The 23,560-nt window shown below is 37.3% G+C and overlaps 1 protein-coding gene and 1 pseudogene across 1 annotated transcript; both read left to right on the top strand.

Moving 5' to 3' along the window:
- The first annotated feature begins 2,781 nt into the window (after positions 1–2,781).
- Positions 2,782–10,724, top strand: LOC105036242 (glucose-6-phosphate isomerase, cytosolic 2B-like; annotated as a pseudogene).
- A 6,859-nt stretch (positions 10,725–17,583) lies between these two features.
- On the top strand, positions 17,584–18,027 carry LOC140853193 (protein PHLOEM PROTEIN 2-LIKE A10-like). The gene has a single exon (XM_073247275.1). The coding sequence runs from the start codon at positions 17,584–17,586 to the stop codon at positions 18,025–18,027; it is 444 nt and encodes a 147-aa protein (XP_073103376.1).
- Positions 18,028–23,560: the final 5,533 nt, after the last annotated feature.

The raw sequence follows: 23,560 nt of genomic DNA, 5'->3' as shown, positions 1-23,560 counted from the left end.
TGAGATGATCTAATCGCTAAAGGAGAATTATCTCTGATTTGATTAGGACTTTGGTTCAATCAATTTCTAATTGGATTAGGATTTGATAAAGAATTCATGAACCTAATTAAATTGGGTTTCATCTATTTATTTGGACTTAACCAAATATGATTTGGTTTGAATCAAATAAGTAATCCTAGAGTCCATGTAGTGATGGACTCTTCCCAAATATTGGACGCCACTTCTCATCATGCCAAAAAGAGTTTTGCATGAAGTTTTCTTCACGCAAAAAGGTCTTCCGCCCTCCCTTTCTCACGTCCAAAGATAGATAAAATCTGGTCTTTAAAGGCAGGTTCAAATTTAATTTGAATGAGCTATCATATATGGATAAGGCTTGACCTTATCCATAAACCTTGCCGCCCACTTCTCTTAATTTCCTTTCTTTTGTGCGATAAAAGGAGGAATATTTTTGGTGTGGGGAATCAGATGAGATCTGATTTACCGTGAGAAAGAAAGATGGTTTTGGGCGTCGCAATATTCTTTGGCATGGAACTATGAGAGGGGGCGACAACTCATGTAGAGTCCAACATCTCTTGGACTCTTCTAACCCAACCTCTTGTGGACGCCAAATAAAAGGGACTTCTTCCTTTTTGTGCATGTAAGAGACATCAGAAATAGCTCTCCATGGTGAGGAGGTTGGGGTGTGATATAGGGCATGTTGTACCATACAGAACCAGGCAATATAGGGCATGCTGTATGGTACCGGCACATGGTTTTGGGGTTTACAGACACTCGATATGTTGAACCGTCTCCATACCAACGTAGTAACGGATGGGCATCGGTATGGAGCCTTGTATCGAGACGGCGAACCATGATGCACATATTTATTTTGAGAACAAGGTCACTGCAAATAATGAAGAACAAAATCTACTCGGAATCATTTGTAAGTCGTAGAAAGTAAAAATAACTGTTGATAAATAAGAGCATTTTGCGAACAGGAATGACCCATAAATCCATAGTAAATATCTTTTGTATCAAATGCCGTTTTTGCATTTTTGCAAATTTCTTGGCTCAGAATTTCATTTCTTGAATCTTCTAGTTTTTTGTTTTCTAGACCAATCATCTTTGCCTGATGAAGAATAGCTTTGCCAACGAAACTAATCATCTTTAAGGGAATACGAGTTCAAATGCCGAAAGGTCTATAAGATTCTTTGCCAAATTATCTACTATGGATTATCAATGTTTTTCCTATCTTGGATCACCATAGATCGAAAAATGATGAGATAATCATGCAGCCGATTTAAATGTGTGAATATCTGTTTCTTCTTGGTGCAAGCCAAAAATATTTCTGACATAGTGCAATGCATCTGAACAAAATTTAACATGTGTCCTTGAGAAGATCATAGCATGTGGAACTTCCAATGCGAAAGAAAAAAAAAAGTTGGAAGAAACAAATAGAAATGTAGATTGCATGGATGCATGAGGAAAAATAAATAAAGTTCAATAGTAACAACTAAAGCACAGGACAAATTGATGTTGTTCTGTTCTGTGCATCTTTGCGATAACTATCACAGAGCAAAACCTGCCTCCAAACAGAGATAGAAGCATTGAGATTTGTCACACATTTGTGGTGTGATGTCAAGTGGTGAACAAAAATGTTACAAGGTTCATTTAAAGACATCTACAATATTTAAAGGAACTCAGATATTCAGAAAACAAACATATGAACCAATTTTTTGTCCCATAAATCATCAAACCTTATACTTTGAACTGGCTTCCTAAATCCTAAGACTTAGTTTTGCTTATCATGGATGTAAAGTTTAGCACATGCCCTTTCAATCAGATGCATGTATTCTAGAACCAAATAATGGATCTACTGATTTGTCTACTTCTCGTGATCAATCTGGTTCATCTTTGTGTGTTCTGAAATTTGAGGTACTTTGTGGATCTTTCGGTTTATGTAGCAAAATGAAGTATGATGTCTTCCTTCGATGATTCAGAATGGGAATCAATATTGAGAATATTTTCTTCTCACCAAGCAGATGGAGATCAACTTTGAATCTACTTGGTGTTATAAGTTACACATGAAGTTTCCTTCCATAGATCTTTAGAAATTACGGAGGTAAAGGAACCCCCCTCCCTTTCTCTTTCTAAGTTTGAGCCAAAAAGGCTAGTTTAGATTATCTTTCATCCATACAATGTAACCCATCGCTTGTATCTCTACCTAAGTTTAAAAGGATGGGTACCCTGCATCCTCTTTGTCTCTGATCTCTTCCCCATCTTGCAAGCCTTGGAGCTAAAAGCACATTTTAGTTGATGATGTCTTTGCATCTTGAGGTCATGGGTTCAGATAGAGCTTACCTGTTCAGAGAAATAACCTCACAATCTTTTGGTTTTTACATTTTGATCCCTTAACGAAGTCATGGTTTTTTTCTCTATTTCATATTTAAGATTTCTGGATGAGCTTCTAGCATCGACAACCATTTTCATTCCACTTCATTTGAAAAGAATATACGTGTAAGTTTTCTTATCAGTTAAGGTCCACGCCCTCTTTAAATAGCATGTTTTACTAACAGATTCATTCTTTGTACTTCACCAGGTACTCCTAGGTTTGTTGAGTGTATGGAATATTTCTTTATTGGGATATCCTGTGAGAGTATCTAATATGTTACATTTTCTGTTGTTATTTGAACTGTTGAACACTATCTTTAAATTTAATTTGAAAAATATGAGCAGCCTCTAATAAAGGACTCCTCTCATCTCCATTCAGGCCATATTGCCTTACTCTCAGGCACTCAAGAAATTTGCTCCACATATACAACAGGTATTTAAATTTTGTTTTCAGTTTAACATGAAGATCAAGGTCTTTTTCTCCTGTTTGATTATAATTCATGAAGTGAAACAATTAAATGCTAAAGGTTAGCATGGAAAGTAATGGAAAAGGTGTATCCATTGATGGTATTCCCCTTCCCTTTGAGGCTGGTGAAATAGATTTTGGAGAACCTGGAACAAATGGTCAGCACAGCTTCTACCAGCTAATCCATCAGGTAATTATGCTTCTGGACACATGTAGTTAGTTAATGGGTATAAGCTTAAGCATATAAAATCAGAACATATTTGATTAGAGTTAGACATTTTCAAGTTCATCAACTGTTTGCGGAACTCTAAATATTTTTTCTTTATCATGGATGTTATATTATCTTACTTACCAGAGAGTTCCGTTTACCTTGTTTATCATCACGCTTGTCTTCCATGCATGATTTGTAGTGCCCTTGCTGGATGGTTTAAGTCCTAGAAATATAAATCTAATGTTTGGTTCTCTTCAGTATTATCAGTCAGATTGTTTTTGGAGGTTTGATTTCTCATTCTTTTGAAAATTACCTAACTTCTCTTCATTACCCATAGAGTGTTGATAATATTCATTTTTCATTTTAATTCTTTGCACTGTATCATATGAAATATGTGGAGCTATCAAGTTGCAATCTTTTTAATTAAAAATTTGATAGTCGTCTTGGAACTTCAAATCTTAAAGGTTCCCGCTAAGCCTCCTCCACAGTTTTATCTTAATATGGCAGCAACAGAATTGAAAGGTTGAGATTGGAACGAACATGGACTTTGGAAGCTTTGGGAAGTAAAATTTGGAAATGATTGTTTATTTTGTTTTTCCCAAAAAATATGAGAAACAGAGAAATGTGGTAAAATCATCTCGTGCTTCCTTTTTTTTTTTTTTTGTCAGTGTTGCATTGCCTGAAATATTTCACCTTGAATTTTTCAGCATGCAACTTCTGATTGATGCCTCTATGCTGGTTCATAATGTCCCCATGATAGGATCAGTGATGTTAACTAATGCAGTTCACTTGTTTTCATTATTTTGCATTCAGTTTACTAAGTAGGCCTGCTGTATAATGTTCTAATATTCTCCCAGTGGTGATCCCTTATTAGAATCTTGTTGCAAACATGAGGGAGATTAATTCCTGTTTAACTTGTAATGCACTCGAAATTGAAATTCAAGCACCAAAAAAAAAGATAAAAAAAACAAAAACAAAAAAAAAAAGCAAGAAAGAAAAAAGCGGTCCGGTTTATGAAACAGGAATCTAGGAATCCTGTTAGATCCCTCCACCTATTTCTGTCAAGGTGAAGTAAGATGAGAAAGGGCAAAAGACATTAGCTTATTGTTCTTAACGTGAGAAAGACAAGAGGCAAACAAGCATCATTTTTTATTGAAGATGTAAGAATGAGAAGAAAGCTTTTCAGAGAAAAGATTAAAATGGATTCTATTTGATGGCCTATCCTTGCATCCTAGATCACTGAAAACATGGTCCTATAGGATTTAGCAGCTAGCTATTGGATCTTTTAAGTACATCCAATCATCTAAATTGCTAATCATGCTGAAAAAGAGTTCCCGTTAGAAGAGAAATCTACTTCCCTAATCTTCTTTTGTTTGTAACAAGTAACAACCACAAATAAAGTTGTTATTATGTGGAATTAAACTACAAGCTCAATCTTCTTATATCAAAAAAGACTCAGAAACATATACAAGGAGCCAGACGAACTGCAAATAAAATGAAAAAAAAATATAAAATCTATGACATTTATAACCCATATAATGCTATTAATGTTGAAAATAATTCACTGATTTAGATGCTTTCCCATTACATTCATGATTTTCTGTGGATGATTCACATTTGAGTGTTAACATTGTGATTTAGCAATGAGAGGTGTGTGCTTAATGGTGTCTTATACAAAGTATGTGTAGCACAACCTCCATCACTGAGTAATCCTTGCAATCATCAAGTTTTTGTATCCAAATCGAAACACAATTCTTCTGAGTTCTCGCCATGATAGGTTCTTCCTATCAAAATCCTTTAATTCTATTGATGTGACTTGAAATTGAAGAGTGAAGACTCTCCTTTTCTTGTCTTGTTTCATCCACTAGAAATTGAAGAGCTTGTTGGTGAAAGAGCAAAGCAAGATAATTAGAAACCTATAGCTGGGAAAATGAGAAAATGGGTGTCTTAGATGCTGTTATGTGCCTTCGAGCATGTTTTGATGCCATATTGATCGGATTAGATACCAGGAAGGATTAGACATCTTATGTAGGGTGGATGTGATTTCTCACTGGATCAAATTTTAAATTTTCCCAGATGGAGCTCCAAACTCTGATTTAGTCCTCTATAAAAAGAATCTCACTGGAAATAGGACACCAGTGTTTCTTAATCTTGCTTTCTGTCTAAAAACTGATGAGCATTATCAACCTCCCTTTTCTACTTGACCTTCTCGATTTACCAGGGACTTTAATTAATTCCTAGACTCAAGAATTACTTACACATACATCTATACAAGATTGTCCATGATGCATGACAGAATTATTTCTTGTGATGATCTCTGTGCCCCACTGCATCAGAAATCACAAAGAATCACAAGGAAGATTTTACCTCTTGGCAAGGGGAAATCAGCGAATATTTTATGATCTTTTCTTCCATGCACATATGTGGACGCCGTTACCTCCTATCGTTGGCACTATAACTAGGTGAAATGGTGAGGAAGCTGCTTCTGGGACCATACAAACTAGAAGGACGCCTGCATAGGTGGGAGCTGCCTCGACTTTTACATGTGGTGCTACCTTCGCTGCTTTTATACGTCTTCATTCTTCCAAAGTAGCAATTAGGATTGGACTTAACCCACAGTCAGGAATTCTCTGTGTTATGTTGTTGGTTTTAGAGAGTGCGGAGACCTTTGCCTCTAACTGAACTAAAGGGGATCGGTTGTGGTGATGGGGGAGAAAGGTTCTTTTACTGCTATATATTTTGTAGTTTGTCACCTTCATTTTGTGTTTCTATTCTTCTTGAGGAAGAATATGTAAGGAATCATTTTCGATCTACTGAGATCAGAACCAGGCTAGATCTGGTTCTTTTCCATATAAATATTGCTGCCCGAGATTGTTGATTTTACAAAAGAAATGGGATATAAATTGCAATACATTGAATTTGTATCCTTAATTTCATTGTTTCTTGTTAATTGTACATTGAACTTTAAGCAGACACAACCTATTCCTGTCTTAAATCCCATGGTTACAGCCCTGTTTCTCAGTCTTTTCATACCTTGCATATAGTAATCATCATCTTGTTTGCTTAAACTTATATAACATCTTCTAGTCAACACATAACTCCATGCCATCCAAAATATGCTGATTATTCTTCTATTTTTTAAGTCTAAATTTGGAGATGTAGCTTAGTATTGTAACTTCAGATTCTTATGAATGAATAATGCATTATTATATGATAGTTTTTCTTGCAGTTTGTCCAAAATTGTTATGATATTTTACTTTGAAATTGATCTTCCAAGTATTTCTTTTAAAACTTTCCAGGAAAGAGTTATTCTTTGTGATTTCATTGGTATTGTAAAAAGTCAGCAACTTATTTACTTGAAAGGTACGTAATCTATAGAATCAGTTTTTTCCCTTTAAAAATTACCATTCCTGGTAACTAACCTGCTTGCCAGAGCTCTTCTTTTGGACCATTGTTGTGCAACATATTAGCTTATACCATTCCATTTCTCCTATCTTGCAGGGGAAGCAGTGAATAACCATGATGAGCTAATGTTGAATTTTTTCGCACAGCCAGATGTTCTTGCTTATGGGAAGGTAAGTACTGTTGATTATGCATTTTTTAAGCTGATTGTGCTTAGGTTGATCCCTTAACCTAGACCATGTGATGTTCCAGACTCAAGAATAGTTGCTTAGTGAGAACGTCCCTGACCACCTTATTCCTCACCAGGTGATATCTTATTTTCTTTAATCTAAGTACTTGTGTTCAATGTTTCAATCTTATCTCTTACAGTAAATTCTTCTACGATCATCAGACTTTTTCTGGCAACCTTCCATCACTGAGTCTACTACTACCCTCATTAAGTGCTTACAACAATGGACAGGTATGTGCAGTCTTGATGGATACCTTTCTTGTTGATGCTGTGTGAAATCTTTAGCACTCCTTTTAATTATAACCACATACCTGGTTAAGAACAAGTTTATGCAAAGCTTATTTTGCTCAAAGCATGCCCTAGTAGGAAGTTTTGATGCATTCCCTGCATAGATTTCTTTTTGAAACAATTTAGTTGTCCTCAAAAGATGTGGTTGGTTAGATTGGCTTTTTTTTTTTGTCTCTCTCCCTGGTTTTGGTAGGATGAAAGCAAAAAAATTCATGCACTACTAAAAACTTGCTTGCATTAGATATCTTGTACTGAAAGCCATACTTTATGACATGGTTGCTTGTTTGTTATTATGTTCTTTTAATGATGCCCAACTAGCCTTGACCTTAGAAAGAGTCCATTGGCGGGTAGTCTAACAATATAGATGTTTGTTAAATTTGTGACTTGTTATCATTCATTCAATCCAGCCACTGTTGTTATGTCATGATAGTCTTCTTCCATTCCTTTTTTGTGTCCCTACAACTTAGATCTATGCACCTCTTTTAGATTCCATCAGTGTCCTTTCTCATCATTTATGCGTATTGTTCTAGTATGCAACTTTTGAAGATAGGAGAAACAAGACAAAGAAGGCTGTTCTTGAACAACCTTACTGTTGTTCAGTTGTATGAAGTCAGGGGGGATCAGTTGGACAACCTTTTTGAACAACCTCCTACCAGTGTGGAGTCAGAGGGTGTCAGTTGTATGAAGCCTTGACCTGCATGTGGAGAGGTTGCTTCTGTATTTGAAACCCGTGAAACCCATGTCACAAGAGAGCAACCTTACTGTTGCATGAAGAGAGCAACCTGAAAACTTATGATACTTATGATGCATGAGAGGTATATAAATAATCTCCATTCGTAGGATCATATCAAAGTGTTTCCTTCCTGTACATGTCGATTGACTACACGATGCTAGAAACTTTGTGCATATCCAAGTGTTTCCCTCCTGTACATGTCGATTGACTATACGATGCTGGAAACTTTGCCATTTTGTGTTGTATAAATATGCTTGGCTATGATGATTTGAATGTGTTAGAACACCACACCACCAATTTTAATTTTGGCTGCAGGTCGTGCATATTATTTCACAGTTACCATCTGCATTCATGGTGGTTCATGCAACTTTAGTGATGCATTAGCGGTTAACTTGGAAGAACTTGTTCCTATGTTTGGTGGTTGTCTCTAATCTTCTTATTGAGTAAATAGCGGCCATTTGTTGCATATTTTTTTCATCTGTACCAGGTTAAGTTATTCTTCATGGGAATTATGAATCTTGGTATACATTTTATTTTATTTGGCCCTTGATTTAATCTTGTTATATTACTTCTTGACTTAGTTGCCCATGTTAAGGACTATATTTTTGCATACACCATATTAGGAAATATTGCACCAGTGTCTGAGCACATATTGAATCAACAGATATTATTTTCATTTGACAAGGAAAACATTGTAACTGCATGCTCTTTTAGAGCTCCACAAACTTGGGGGCACTATATATATTCCCAAGGAGACTCTGTGAATAGTAACGAGGAGTTGTTGGCAAACCTTATTCTCGGTTAGGTACACTTTTTGAATACTAGTAACTGAAAGATGATTGATTGGTCATTTGTCTGGAATGGTAGCAGTAAGTAATTTACTTTCAGGAGATTAATTTGTGATAAAAGGTATCATGAGATATTTGTTCTTATACCATGATGTTAGTATTCTTGAAAAATTATTTGCTCTTAGCAAAACAAAATGGTTTTTTAGTGAGATCATTTGTGGCTTGGTTCGTTACTAGGTGTTCATAATTTTATATTCCTGCATTGATGATAGACTTAGATTTGCATGTCTCAGTGATTTGTTGTACTTGCTAATTGCTCTGTTATCACATCATTTTGTTTAGCTGCTAGCCATATATGAGCACAAAATTGCGGTTGAAGGTTTCATATGGGGGATTAACTCTTTCGACCAATGGGGTGTGGAGTTGGGCAAGGTATCTTGAAAAGTCTTTTCTTCTCGAAAATTCATTTTGCATATTGCTGTAGTTACACAGTCTACTTTTGAGTTTGGTTCATCTGTATGACTTTGCTTTGAGTCAGAAAGAATTCGTATTCCCCCTCCATATTTTTCTTCTACTTTCAATGCAACTTATGTATTTTGCCAATTGAAATTTCAGTCACTGGTCACTCAAGTCGGAAAGCAACTCAACCTTTCTTGCACAAAAGGGGAGCCTGTTGTGGGTTTTAATTGCAGTACCTCCACTTTGTTAACAAGATACCTTGAGGTATGTTTCATGCAAGTTGTCTTACATATATGGTACTTTTTTTTCATACTCAAGTATGTCACTGATAAGATGTCAATTACTAGTATCTCCATGAGATGTCTATTACTAGTTGATGAGATCACAGTAAAAGATGATTTTTTTTGGAAAACACTAGGCAGTCATGTTTTACTTCAGGAAGGCTAACATAGCATGCATTTCTATATTTTCAGCATGTTGCCATTATGTTCTGCCTTGTCAGTTTAAACTTTCTAAATTGTAATATGATACGGACGCATGCCAATAAATGTACTTTTTGAGAAACTTTGTAGGCGGACTCTGGCGTACAATCCAATTCTACCATGCTACTAAAAATGTGATCCAAAGACAGTCTCATGTTATGCTGTTTTGAACTTATCTATCGGCGAAGAAGTAAACCTTGGCTGAGTATTTATCTGTTTGGAATAAAATCTTTGAAATTTCAACATTCGTGATGTCAATTTTAACGTTGCTTTTTGTGCAAATATAGTTTCAAGTGCCCTGTGAAAAGTGATAAGCTACAATAATGTCAAATTGGATGGCTTTTTTCCCACTCTAAAATATATCTGATGCTGGTGCGAATTTTGCATTACTTATTCAGTTTTCTGTATATATATTTCTGATAGATTCAAAAATATGCTATCACATGCTGGGGCTAAAGTCAACCTACTTGGATGCTAAGCTTGGAAGGAAAATGCTTGGCACACCGACACATTCCTACTTATGTATGGTGCCCAAATGGGACTAGGTTTCCTGAGGGAGCAAGATTGTTAAGGTTCCCACAAAATGGGTACCATCAAATGCTGGCTCACCACACACACACACACACACACACACACACACACATATTGAATTAGTAGTGAGGCTGCAAGTGGATCTAATCCACTATGTTTGATTGATCAATCAGAAATCTTTTGGATCAAGCACAGATCGACCAAAAATCTTATATGATATAACACATGAACAGGGCATGAGTTGGTGTGAAAATTTTGTCTTTTGCCATCCGGCTTCAAACTCGGATGAGAGAGATTGTCTAATTATCAGTGTTGCCTAACTAAAAGATTCTCCCTAGTTTGGTGTCCATCCTGTGATTTTAGGGAAACATAACTATAGAATATCTCCTGAATTGTGAACCCACATCGAATTCCGAAATAATGTTGTCAAACTTAATTGTTACATGGTTGAGCATTAATTTATGTTGGGATGGATACCTATGCATTTGTTAATTAATCATTGTGTTAAATATAAATAATCTCCTGCATTTTGTATTAAGTTATGAATATCTTCTTATATTTTGAAGAAAAACTACTAAGAAATATCTAATTGAGTTTAAACTTAAAAGTAGCTATCCACTTAAGTTTCAAGTAAAAAATTCTTCCTATATTTAAATATAACTTAAAAACAACTATCCAGAATAGGATGAAATGATCTAATTATCCTTGCAGTTATAAAGTAATATTGTATTATGATAAAATAATACTTTGCTATTATAAAATAATACTACACTATAATAAAAGCAATACTACATTAGTATCAAGTAAAACGATACTATTATAAAGTAACACTGCATTGTTGTAAAGATACTACAATAAAAGAATACTATACTATGATAATGTAATACTACTTTATTATAAAAGAATACTATATTAATATAATGCAATAAATAATACTGTATTATCATAAAAATATACTACATAATGTAATATTATTTTATTGTAAAGAAATACTATATGTGTGTGTGTTTGTATATATGTACGTATATATGTATGTATGTATATATGTACATATATTTATATATGTATGTATATATATATATATATATGTGTGTGTGTGTGTGTGTGTGTGTGTGTGTGTTGCATATACACATACATGTGTATATGTATATACACACATACATACGTGTGTATATGTCTATATATACACATACATGCATGTATAAATGTATATATACACACATACATAAATACATACATACATACATACATATATATATACAAGCAGATGAAATACAAATTTTACCTTATCAGAAGACTATAGCTTGCAATTTGAGCTAGGCTTGCACCTCAAATCTTGACACAGTTCTCCATTCAAAAATGTTTGTCGGTAAGTTGAATCCAGATCTTATCCACTGAGCTAGATGCCACTAGAGAAAAAAAAATTTAGTCACAAAAATCAATTCTAATCTGACCAAACCTAAATTTGACATACATGTCCGATAACAATTAAGTGAATCAATTTTTTCATTCAAATCTTAAAGCTGTGACCATTTCAGATATTTTCAAGCTCATGTCTGCAGCAGCCTTATCTGCATGAGGCATGAGTGCATTTTGTGTGGTACATAAGGAGCAGAGGTTTCGATAATGATTTTAGGGATCAACTATCATAGCAGTCATTATAGACGATAATTCTGACTATCCATTATATCTGTAACTAACAGTGGCTAGTGGATAAGCTATTATTTAGGTCTGGATTGTATTTTTTGCATGAAAGAATGATTCCTCTTCTTCGTAACATCAATCATTGGATTGCAAATAGCCACTTCGAGATCTGTGCAGGCAGATGGAAGAAGGAGATTTGAGTGTGAAATTTGTGGAAAGCGCAATCCAACATTTTGCATCGCGAAAGAAGATCAATCATTCATCCCATACTTCTTCTCTTTATATATTCTTATATTAAATGGTGAAGTCTTCTCCTATCAAGGCTTGTACTAAGCTTTCAATCACAACCATCTATGATAGGCATGATTGCTGTGACTAGATAAGGTGCTGTATATATTCTTGCAGTGGATCTTTTCCGGTCATGGCTCTCGCGCCAATCACAAATGGTCATGAATGGTAGACATGCCCTCTCCGGCTCAATTTGAGATTAGAGAAGATCTGGATCTTATACAAAAGTGGATAATTAAGGTTTTTTTGGTTCTTACCTCTTGGACCATCTACTTTCTAATGGTGGGTGGTAAGGATTGGTGCATGGGCTCCTTAGAGCTATATACAATGATCATTAATGGAGCCGTTTCTAAAATCCAATGAAAATAAGATGGTGAACGAACTAGAATGCACCACCCTTTCATTCTCAAAAATGATAAAACTCTCTTGAGCACTCTCAAGGAACTGGTTGAACATTCCATTCAAATATTCAGGTAGTGCTTGCTTCTTCATTTGCTTTGGAGTTGCATGTAATATGGATTCACTCGTAAATGCACGAACTATGATGCTTTTGCAGGCATGATGTTCCTGCAAACAGAGACTTGCATGTGATCTTTCCATATTTGTTTCATTTTGAACAAAAGAAACCCGATTTTGATTCTTTGCTTTAAGATAATCATATTACTGAAAACAACTTGTGTTTTTCGTCTCCAATGTCTCAGTCAACTCTTCAAATTCAAATATGTTTCTCTGGTTCGTGCGATGCTACTGCTAGACTGTGGGATACTCGAAAAGCTAGTCCAGCAGTTTGAACTTATCATGGTCATGAGGGGGATGTTAATGCTATCAAATTTTTTCTTGATGGACAAAGATTTGGGACTGGCTCTGATGATGGCACGTGCCGATTATTTGACATGGGGACAGGGCATCAACTTCAGGTTTATGGTCAGCAGCATGACTGTAACGATAATGATGTCCCCATTGTCACATCCATTGCCTTCTCAACATCAGGTGGACTCCTTTTTGCTGGATACTCCAATGGGGATTGTTATGTATAGGACACACTGGTAGCTGAGGTATGCATTTCTTTTTTATTTGGAAAAACAAATTCCTATGCAACTCTAAACAATCTTCAATGAAAAATATAGTGGAAAAAGGAAATATTATATGAAGTAAATGATTTGTTTTAGGAAATAATCCTGGCAAAGTTTATAATCCACAGTCAAATATTATCTCTTATTATTTTTTTTTCAAAGTAAATAGGTATAGCATATGCTGAAATTGTACCTAGAACTTATATTTATTATTGTATTTATTATTTCAGTATATGAGCAAAACATGCTAGAGATACTAATGAAATAGTTTACAGAGACTAGTTTACATGAAATCTCCTCAAACTCCAATCTCCTTCTTATGGTATTTCTGTAATGATGCCCACACATGATCTTCCACACAAAATAATATCCTTGGGCTTTGGATGATGTCAGAGAGAAATTTCTAGCTTTAAGATCAGTCATACAAATCCTACTGTAAAAATTATTGATAGTGCATGCATGTTGCTTGTAGAAATAAGTTCTATAATGCATTTGGACTTGATTCATTTCTTTCTCCAAGACCAAACGTGTCCTATAACCTTCATATCAAATAGACGTTAGATTGTATGCATTTTAGCTTTTTCCAGGTAAAAAATAATAGTTATCAGGATCATTTTATTTTGAATTTAAAGGCTACATTTTGTTCATGAGATATGGTTGCCATCTTGAAGCTTAGATCATTATGTTTTTGCATCCAGAGATGATTTTATTTAATTGTCTAAGAAGTCTATGATCGTTCAAGATCTAGAACTTCGTCAGTTGAAATTATTGTATGACAAGGATTGCAATCTTAGAAGTAGGGTACGAAGAAAAGGTGGTTAACCCTGTAAATGTAATTGGTTTGCTTATCGGACAGCTGTCCACAGAAAGCATAAAATTTTGAAGAAACAGAGGATCATTATTTTTTTGTGGTGGATGGAGATGCATTTAGTCATCACTGTTAATGGGTTTGCTTGCATGCAAACAATTGATTTACCAGTCTAGGTTATTCGATGAGATATTCAGGGAGGGGGATGATAGAAGTCACTATATTTTCTAAAAGAAGGCCCTTGGTTTTAAGAGAATTTGGAGGTATGTCGGTGCTTGTCTATATTTTATAATCATGTGAAGTTCTCTTAAAACTTTCAGTTAAGGCTTCTGATGACCTTTTCCTTATTTCCGTCATGAGAAATGCCTCTTCCTTCTGATTTTCACTAAAATTTTACTGTTCAAAAATTTAAGTTCTCTCTGTTTCTTCTTATTTGCATATACTATAAGCCACATACAACATTACCAATTATTTTAAGTACCATTTTTTAAATCATTGATTGTCCAAAGTGATACAGATATAATAATTTATTAAAGCATGAATTATGCTGTTTGATCCCCCTACTCCTTCATTGTAAACATATATTCTGGTGTCAAAAAAATCTATCACTGGCACTTGATACTGTCTCAGATTTATAATACATCTTCTATTACTGCTATTCTGTTATGTAATTAATGTTGTTGATTACCTAATTTCATGAATTAGTATAGTATAAAGTTAGTATTTTAATTTTGGAAATTTCTAATTGTTTAAGTTCCATCCTGATCTTTGGTGGCCATTATGACAGTCAATAGCAGTCTGTGGCTTTAATTTGCTAATGAATCAAAAATGGGCTTCCTTCTTTTTCCCTCTCATCTCATGATAAATGGTGTGATCTATATGGAGATTTAGTTTGTGTAGCCTAAAAAGTGAATTAAAAGAAACATGCAAAAGTAGCTTATAGGGACCTAACTAATATCGCCTACTACATACGAAAGAAAAATTTTACCTCCTAATTAATTTTGATGTTACCTTGGCACAAGAAAAGAGTATTGCTCAATAAATTAATTTCCTTCATCGGATTGTTCATACATTAAGTTGATGTCTAGTCCAAGGTTCAAAACTTTGGTTTAGTTTTGCTGCTTTAGGCTCTAGCATGGATAGCTTTGGCTAAAAATTATAAAGAAATCCAAACAACAATTCATATTAGGAAAAATAAAAGAAAAATCAAGAAAAATCAATTTAAAGTACATTTTATCGATTAGGATCATTGAATATATTGTTTCAGTATTCATATTGAAATAAATAAATAAAAAGCTATAGTCATAAGCAACCTTTTGGTTGCAAAAATTAATTTAGCTAGAATTCCAAAACTCACCCAACTTGGAATTGAGTTTAGGTGAAGCTGCACATTCTGATTTTGGAGTTTCGGATAGGACTTCAGCCATAATCCAATCTTTATTATTAGTGAGACCATGGCTTTGGTTTGTTCACCCTTCCTTCTTCTTGCTTTGGTTGTTTTATTTTATCATTTTGCTAAATTTTATGGAATAGGGTGTTGGATCATCTATATTTTTTTCTTTTCTTAGGCAGTCCTGAATTTGGGTACTTTGCAAAACCCTTATGAGGGCCGTACAAGCTGCCTAGGTTTGTCATTTGATGGGAGTTTCAGATGGCTTTCATATTCCAGTTCTATAGATTTTCCATTGATCTGTTTTGTTATGTTTTAACCCTTTTTTTTTTTAATTATGTTTTAACTTAAAAATCTATTCTCTCATTATGTAGAATTCAAACATTTCCGCATCTTTAACTGATGGAAGAGAGAACAAAACCTGAGGAAGAACTCTCATTTCAAGAAACAACAGTCCCAGGATGAACCCCCCTCCTAGTCCAAGCAGTCCTTCAACGATCCCAGCTAACAGCCCACAGAAATAGTAGAGGAGCAGCTGATGCATTTCACATCTCATGTCTTGCTTCCCCCTAGAGGCAATTGTCCTGGTTCCTTTGTAGAGGTTGGTGGCTTTATAAAGTGTGACAGAACCAGCAATTGGCACCTGCATAGCATAAAATGTCAGTCAAGTTTCTTCCACCAATATGCTATTTTCTAAGCTAAATAATCTAATCTTTGACCAAAATAATACTCGTTTATTTGAGAGTATAAGAAGAAGAAAAAAAAACTATTAAGGAGATTATACCTGTAAAGCATTTAGAACCCAGTGTTCTATTGAGCAGGTTGTGGCACATGTCTGTATATGTATTCCAGAGGAAAGAAAATCATGATATATGAAAAGTTAGATAGCACGTAGTGTACAATCATCAAGATAACAGTAAGAAAGGTCATGGTGTTGAGGACATGAAAATTAACTATTAATAATATTTTTTATTATTTTTATTTATTTTTTAAAATCTAGACAAGCAATATATCTCCTTAATTGTCTGCACTGCAAGAAATACCACCCACACAAATAGCAGCAGCATAAACTCTTTTCAATAGATATTTTCTTTGATTGAAACTTAGAAGTCAGAGTTCATCAAAATTCTGATAAGAGCAAATGAGTTAACCACAGAACTTAACTCTTTTTTTCTTAAAAGGAAAGGGAAAAACGAACTTATCTTATCATCTGGTGACAACGTGACTTGTTGATTGGCGGCAGGGGCACCTGGGAGTGGTTTGTATTCCATTTTTGGACTCTGAAATTCAAAAGAAAGATAATACTAGTTTTTTTTCCTATAAGTAAAAACTACAAATAGATTAACAAGAGAAAAAAGATCCATGTACATCCAGTTTGCCATCTCAATATCATGCACTAATACAGTACAGTATTATATGGTTAGTACACAACCATATCGATATGGCAAACCTTGGTGTGCATGAATGATGCTGTGCATATAGTAGTGCAGATGTAATGGTCATGAGGGAGAAGAGGATGGTTCTTAATCTTCTTACCGCTTATTTATTGAGCATAAGTAGATTATAGTTTTAAATCACTTCAACTGATGTGGACTTCTTGTCATACTTGCCATTTGATTAAAAAGCAAGCAGCTTGGCAACTTCTTAAAATATAATTAATTATCAATTATTAATAATTAATTATTAATAAATTATTAATTAACTGATAATTAATAACTAATAATTAATAATTAAAGTTATTAATCAAATAATAATATTTATTACTAAATAAACTTAATATTTTTATTAATCATATAATAATATTTTTTATTAATAAAATAATAATATTTAATTACTAATTATCCAGTCCAATGTGATTTCAAATTATTTTTAAAAATTATTTTAAAAATAATATTTTTTTATTTTTAAACATTATTATTTTCTTATTACTTAAAATTTATTTAAAAATTAATATTATACTATTATTATTAAAAAGATCAAAATTATTTTTAAAAATAATTTTTTTAGTATTTTAAAATTAATATTTTTTATTTTAAAATTAATATTTTTTTATTTTTTCTTTTTTATTTCTCGTGTTTCTTCCTTCCTTTCCTCCCAATTCCTCGATCGACCCATCTCTGCCCCATGGGCCCCCGCACCCCTCATCCCCTATGTTGCCCCTGACCGCGCTCCCCGACCCCTCGCAACCCCCTCTACCGTCCCCGGCCACGCACCCTCGAGCCTTGCACTGTCCATGTCGTCTCTGGTTGTGCACTTTCATCTTTCGCCACCTCCCATCTCCCTTGTCTGTGCCACCTCCTACTGGCCCATGTGCCATCCCATCGGCCCCCAAGGGGTAGTTTTGAAATTTAGAAAAAAAAATATTAAAAAAAACAAAAGGAAATCCTACGCCCCTAAATATTTTTGGAGGGAAAGCCGAAAATGTTTAGGGGCTCTAAAGCTGAATACCAGAACCCTAGGTTCCTCTCAATGGCTCTCCGCTACATCGATGCTGCACTGCATTTCTCCTCGCGACGCCGGCGGTGGCTGCTTCCGCTCACTGCCGCCGGAATCTCGAGCTATGGCGCGTATAAAGTGTATCATCTCCCGTCCGTCTCCATGAGGCGCGAGAAGCTGGCTACGCTCTTCGGAGCCCTGATCTCCCTTGCCGAGGCGGTGTCCTCCAACGCCGATACCATCAATGTTGTCTCCACCGACTTGAACCGGTTCATCCGGTCCGATTCTAACGAAATCCCCGCAAGCTTGAAGCAAATCTTGAAGATCGCAAGGTCGGAGGAGTTCTGCGGTTCGCTTTTCCAGCTTTCTAAGGCGCTCATCATCGAGAAAATCGGAGAGTTCATGGCTGAGAGAACTGAGGAGCACTGAATTGGACCACTGAATTTTTGCTGTAGGTAGGGGATTTGGAGACTATCATGCAATGTTGGTATAGGATCTGAATGATACATTACTGGGTTTGAGACATATTCCTTCCAACTGACTGCTAGAAGCTTAAATGTAAGCTTCAATTTTGATGTTGTTTGACGTTTAAATGCTTTGTTAATGGAAACAATAAGATTGCTTGATTAATTCTGATACGATTGATACTACCTTTATTGTGAAGAAAAGATTGATCTTGAAACTCTTTATTAGTAATGTCTGGTAGCCCTAGAATGTAATCGAACTTCTCTTAATTCTCTTAATTCAAAAATACTGCTGCACCAGAGCATTAGCATCTATATTCCATCTCACATGTATTCTACATCTTAAATGGTGCAACTTGCGTGCAGGGCATGCATCCTTTGTGGGTTAGAATTCATTTTATGCCTCTATCAATTGTTAAAATATTGGTTGTATATTGATTGTTATCCTGATGAAAGAGTGAACTCATTTATTTCATCTTCACTAAATGTCATGGTTCATACCTCTCAAGTTTGAACACCCCAGCCTTATGCTGGGCAAATTTGGCTCTCTGGTTCTCTATGCAAGTGAACAAAGGCTTACTGGTAGTAGACATAGCACAGACATCATTATTTTAACTTTAATTATTTGGATTCAATATCCAAGACTTACGTGTCAAACTGCTTCGAAGATCAGGCCTCAATTCTTTTCAGGTGATACCATGAACATTGAATATGGCCAATTGTATCAGTAGCTTCAGAAATGCAATGTCTCAGTAATTGGGGGAAGTTTCAAAGAGCAACCAGGTTGTTCAATAAACCCTGCAAGAACACAGGTAAAACATGCATAATTCTTATCTTCTTTGGATTAAACCTATCTGCCACTGCTTACACAAGTGTTCTTTTTTCTTCCTGGTAAAAAGCTTGCTAATAGGGGGTGGTTCTGAGATGGGAAAACTAAAGTGATAAGCTAAACCCTTCAGTATCTTGAATGCAAAATCTGACGTGTGATGCCTGCATACTGTCTTTAAACGACTGCGTATCATCAAAAACTTTGATTCAGATGGCATACCTTGCCATGACAGAGTGATGGGGAAGGGAGCCCCCATCCCCATTTTCCAGTACCTCAGTTTAGTGAGCATTGAGTTTGGTCTGCCTGAGAATGTGGATTTAAATCAAATATAGCAAGGGTACAGGGTAATTGTCGGGTTAGAACCCCTCACCATTCTTTCTTTCTTTCCTTCCTTCCTTTTTCATAAAAAAAGAAAGGAAAAAGAAAAAAGGACTGCATGTCATACACCCTACATATAAAACCGTTCAACATGTCCCAGAAAACACGTCTTCCAGCAATGTTGCTATTTGGTTGCATGTATTCACCGATCAGAGTACTTGCTGTCTCTCTGTCGGCAAACAGCCCTATTCCAGTGAGCCATCACATACAAAGTCCAAGTTGGAGACAGTTAAATTAGGATAGATATGGTTTATAAGATTAGGATATTCGAGAAAAGATAAGACAAACAAATACATGTAGCAAGTCAGAGACCACAGCAAATCAGAGACAACATGGATTTTGAGGTGAAGCCCGGCGATCGGATTGCTCAGATGATCATAGAGAGGATTATGACTCCAGATGTGGTCGAGGTTGGTGATTTGGATTCCTCTGTTAGGGGAGCTGGAGGGTTTGGATCCACAGGGGTTTGAAAATGGGAAATAATATAGATGCTGTTGATGTTTAAGATTTTGGGGATGGCACTCTTCTTGCTTCTTGGGAAGGGAATTCTACCAGTGAAGTGTGATTAGTGAATCATGTTCTGTTACTGTGGACTGAGCACCTCATCTATCTGAATGGTTTAATGTTTGGTTCATTCTCTTTCATTATTCATCCTTTCAGTGTTTTTTGTCTTACTGTCAGTAATTAATGGACCATCCAAGAGGCCTTTGAGACCTATCGATCTGGAAACTTTAGGTCTTGTGAAATCTCAATCGGATCTAAATTGTGACCAAATCAAGAATTAGGAAAAGAATTGAAACAAAGAATGCAAGTCTATTGAAATATCTTATATTCATTTCCATGACAACAAACATGCGAGAGAGAAAAACAAGGAATAATGTCTTAGAAATAACACATTGCATCACTGTATTTTAGTTCATAATTGTTTTTTTTTTTTCTGTTTGAACTGATTGTGTATGATTCATGAATAAATAAGTTTTTTTTTTTTAAAAAAAATCTGTTTGGTCAAACGATTCTTGCTTAATTTGTTGGTGGAATTTAGAGAATCATTTGGCCAAGGGAAAAATAGAGAAGATCTAGAGAATATTATTACCATACCTTCTGAACAAAGGAGAGGTACCAACTGCTTGGGCAAAGTCATGAATGGTAGTTAACATGAGCTTTGTTGTGGATACTGATAACAAATTTTAAAGACTTAAGTGCACCATATGGCATCTATGAGGCCGTGAGTCAAATTGTTCCATTTATCTCTCCCAGTTATCCTCTAATAAGAGCAAAGCAACCTACTTAACGTGCTTCATCATCAAGAAGTGCCAATGGATAGAAGAATGATCTCATGACAACAAAATGCAAGAAAATTTTCTTCCATCCTCTTAGAGCACCAAGCAAAGAAGAATGTAGCAAGGTGCAAGCAGTGTTTCTTAGCTTAAAGCATAACAGAGAAACTATGGATGCAATCATGAATGCGTTGCGAAGGGCTATAATGGATAAGAAATGTTATGGAAAAATTGATCTGTAACTCTGGGTGGCAGGGAAATTTTTGGGTGCTTCCTGATGTATGTTATCTTTCTAAAGTCAATTCATGGGGTAGTTGTTAGACAACCTCTTAGTCAAGTGACCTCTGTTGCACCACTAGAGGGGTTTCAACTTTCAATACTGGTCTCCTAGTGGAAGGATAAAGAGGCATGGCTTCTATTTGGTCCATATGTTTCAAATCTATCTCATGTCTTCACATGCTTATAATGATACCTCCTAATATATACCAAAGACAAGAAGCCAAAGTGAAAGCAAGCATGACATGCATGCGCCCATGGTTCTGAACAGCTCCCTTTCAGGCTGAAAAAAACTCTTCAGTCTACCCTTGAAGATGAGGTGAGGAACTTCCACCTTTGGGCTGATGATCTAAACCCCATGCTTATAGTGCAAAACAATGCTGCTTTCGCCTTTCTTCCACGTCTTTTTATTGATAATGACCATATGAATGCAGTTTGTAGTGCTGTTGGTGTGCTGCCATTATCTCTCCAATATGATTTTTCAATTGTCGAGAAGTACGGTGGTTCATGCTTATTTATGTTTCTTGATTTAATTATTTGGATTAGTAGGTCAAATGCAATATATAGCTATCACTTCTTTTAATAAGCTGTGTTGGAGCTCGTGCTTGTTTCACACGATGTGCATCAAGGCTTGTCATACCATACTGAACCGGCAATATAGGGCATGCTGTATGGTACCGGCACATGGTATTGGGATGTACAGACACTCGATATGCCGAACGGTTCCATACCAACTGTTGGGTACAAAATACCCCCTCAGCCGAAGTTTGCGTCAGGAGTGACCCTCCGGGGATTTTGCCAACTTCCGACCTTCGGAATCTTTCGAATCTCTCTGGCGGCCGAGCCTCCGCAACATTCCCGAGTTCTGCCGATGGATAAACCCCCACCAGCGTCGACCAGATTCTTCACGACAGACGACTCCTACGGGAGCCGGACTTCGCCACTTCGACTGCGGGAAGACTTCGTCCGGACTCTACGGAGCCGGACTTCACCCCCGACTTCTACTGCAGGTGGACTTCGTCCGGACTCTACGGGAGCGGACTTCGTCCCCAACTTCTACTGCAGGTGGACTTCGTCCGGACTCCTACGGGAGCCGGACTTCGTCCCCGACTTCTACTGCAGGCAGACTTCGTCCGGACTTCTACGGGAGCCGGACTTCGCCCCGACTTCAATTGCAGGTGGACTTCGTCCGGACTCCTACGGAGCCGGACTTCGCCCCGACTTCAATTGCAGGCAGACTTCGTCCGGACTCCTACGGGAGCCGGACTTCGTCCTCGACTTCTACTGCAGGCAAACCTCGTCCGGACTCCTACGGGAGCCAGACTTCATCCCCGACTTCTACTGCAGGTGAACTTCGTCCGGACTCCTATGGGAGCCGGACTTCGTCCCCGACTTCTACTACAGGTGAACTTCGTCCGGACTCCTACGGGAGCCGGATTTCGTTCCCAACTTCAATTGCAGATGGCCCTCGCCTATAGTATTAACGCTCAAGGCACCCAACGGTGGACGGTCCGCCAGCAACATCCGAGTTCCTTCCAGATGGATAGCCACCTCTCCCCGTCAGGTGCTTCAACCGAGCTTCAGCCGACAGGCTGGACTCCCTGACAGGCCACAGTAACGGTCATGACTCTGCTCCACCTCCTGTGACGGATTCTGCGCGGCTCCACCACTCCCCGCAACAGGCTCCACGCGGCAGGCCGCAGTAATGGCCACGAATCTGCTCCACTCCCTGCGGTGGATGCTGCGCGGCTCCACCACTCCCTGGCGAGTCGCGACAACGGACGCCGCTCCACTCTCTGCAACTGATTCCACGTGGCGAGCCATGGTGACAGCCACGACTCCACCCCATTACTCTTCATGATAAATTCCTCCTGACCCCGTGCGGTCCACGACTAGGCGGTTACAAACAATCGCTATCAATCCGTTGCTCCCCCCGCCTATAAAAAGGAGACCCCAGATACGTTATTCTCTAAGCTCTAATTTCTATCCCAAAATTCTGCTAAAATTTTCGTTCGAGCACTCCATTCTTGTTGAGACAGAGAACTGACTTGAGCGTCGGAGGTCTTGTCGGAGCAACCCCAACTCCAGTTTAGACTTTTTTTGCAGGTCCCGGCGGCGACCGCGACTCCCTCGACTCCAGCTTCTCCGATGCAGGCGGATTTTTGCACCAACAGGATTGGCGCTAGAGGAAGGGGCTGTGTCTTCGTAGTACCCTTGTTCTTAAAGGAGCGCTCAACGGGACCGCCTCCGGTCATCTTTTTCGGCATCCTCTCCTCCCCCCACTAGATCTTCGCCCGATGCCTTCCCGCGAAGCATCCACACGGTGACCCACGGCCTCTGCGGCCAGATCTCAGGCTCCGGCCTCGCCTCCAGTTTCTCAGGCTCCTCCCGGCAACGGCCGCCGGCATGGAGTGGTCAGACAATCGGCCTCCGACGGATTTCGCCAACACCATCTCGGAAGAATCCCGACGGGGAGCGACCGGCGTATTGGCCGGACCTCCCAAGCGGCAAAAGATTGAGGAATCCATAACTTTCACTGAAGAAGATGCTCGGGGAGTCAATTTCCTCGTAACGACGCGGTTGTAGTTTCCTTGAATATAGCTAACTACGACGTCCGCCGCATTCTTGTCGACAATAAAAGTTCGGCCGATATTTTGTTCTACGACGCCTTCTCAAGAATGTCCATCCTTGACGGCCATTTAGGACCGATTAGCTCCCCTCTGGTAGGGTTTACCGGC

This window comes from Elaeis guineensis, chromosome 13 (genome assembly GCF_000442705.2).
Source record: "Elaeis guineensis isolate ETL-2024a chromosome 13, EG11, whole genome shotgun sequence".
In the NCBI taxonomy this organism is placed as follows: domain Eukaryota; kingdom Viridiplantae; phylum Streptophyta; class Magnoliopsida; order Arecales; family Arecaceae; genus Elaeis; species Elaeis guineensis.
This window is presented reverse-complemented; position numbering and strand designations above follow the sequence as displayed.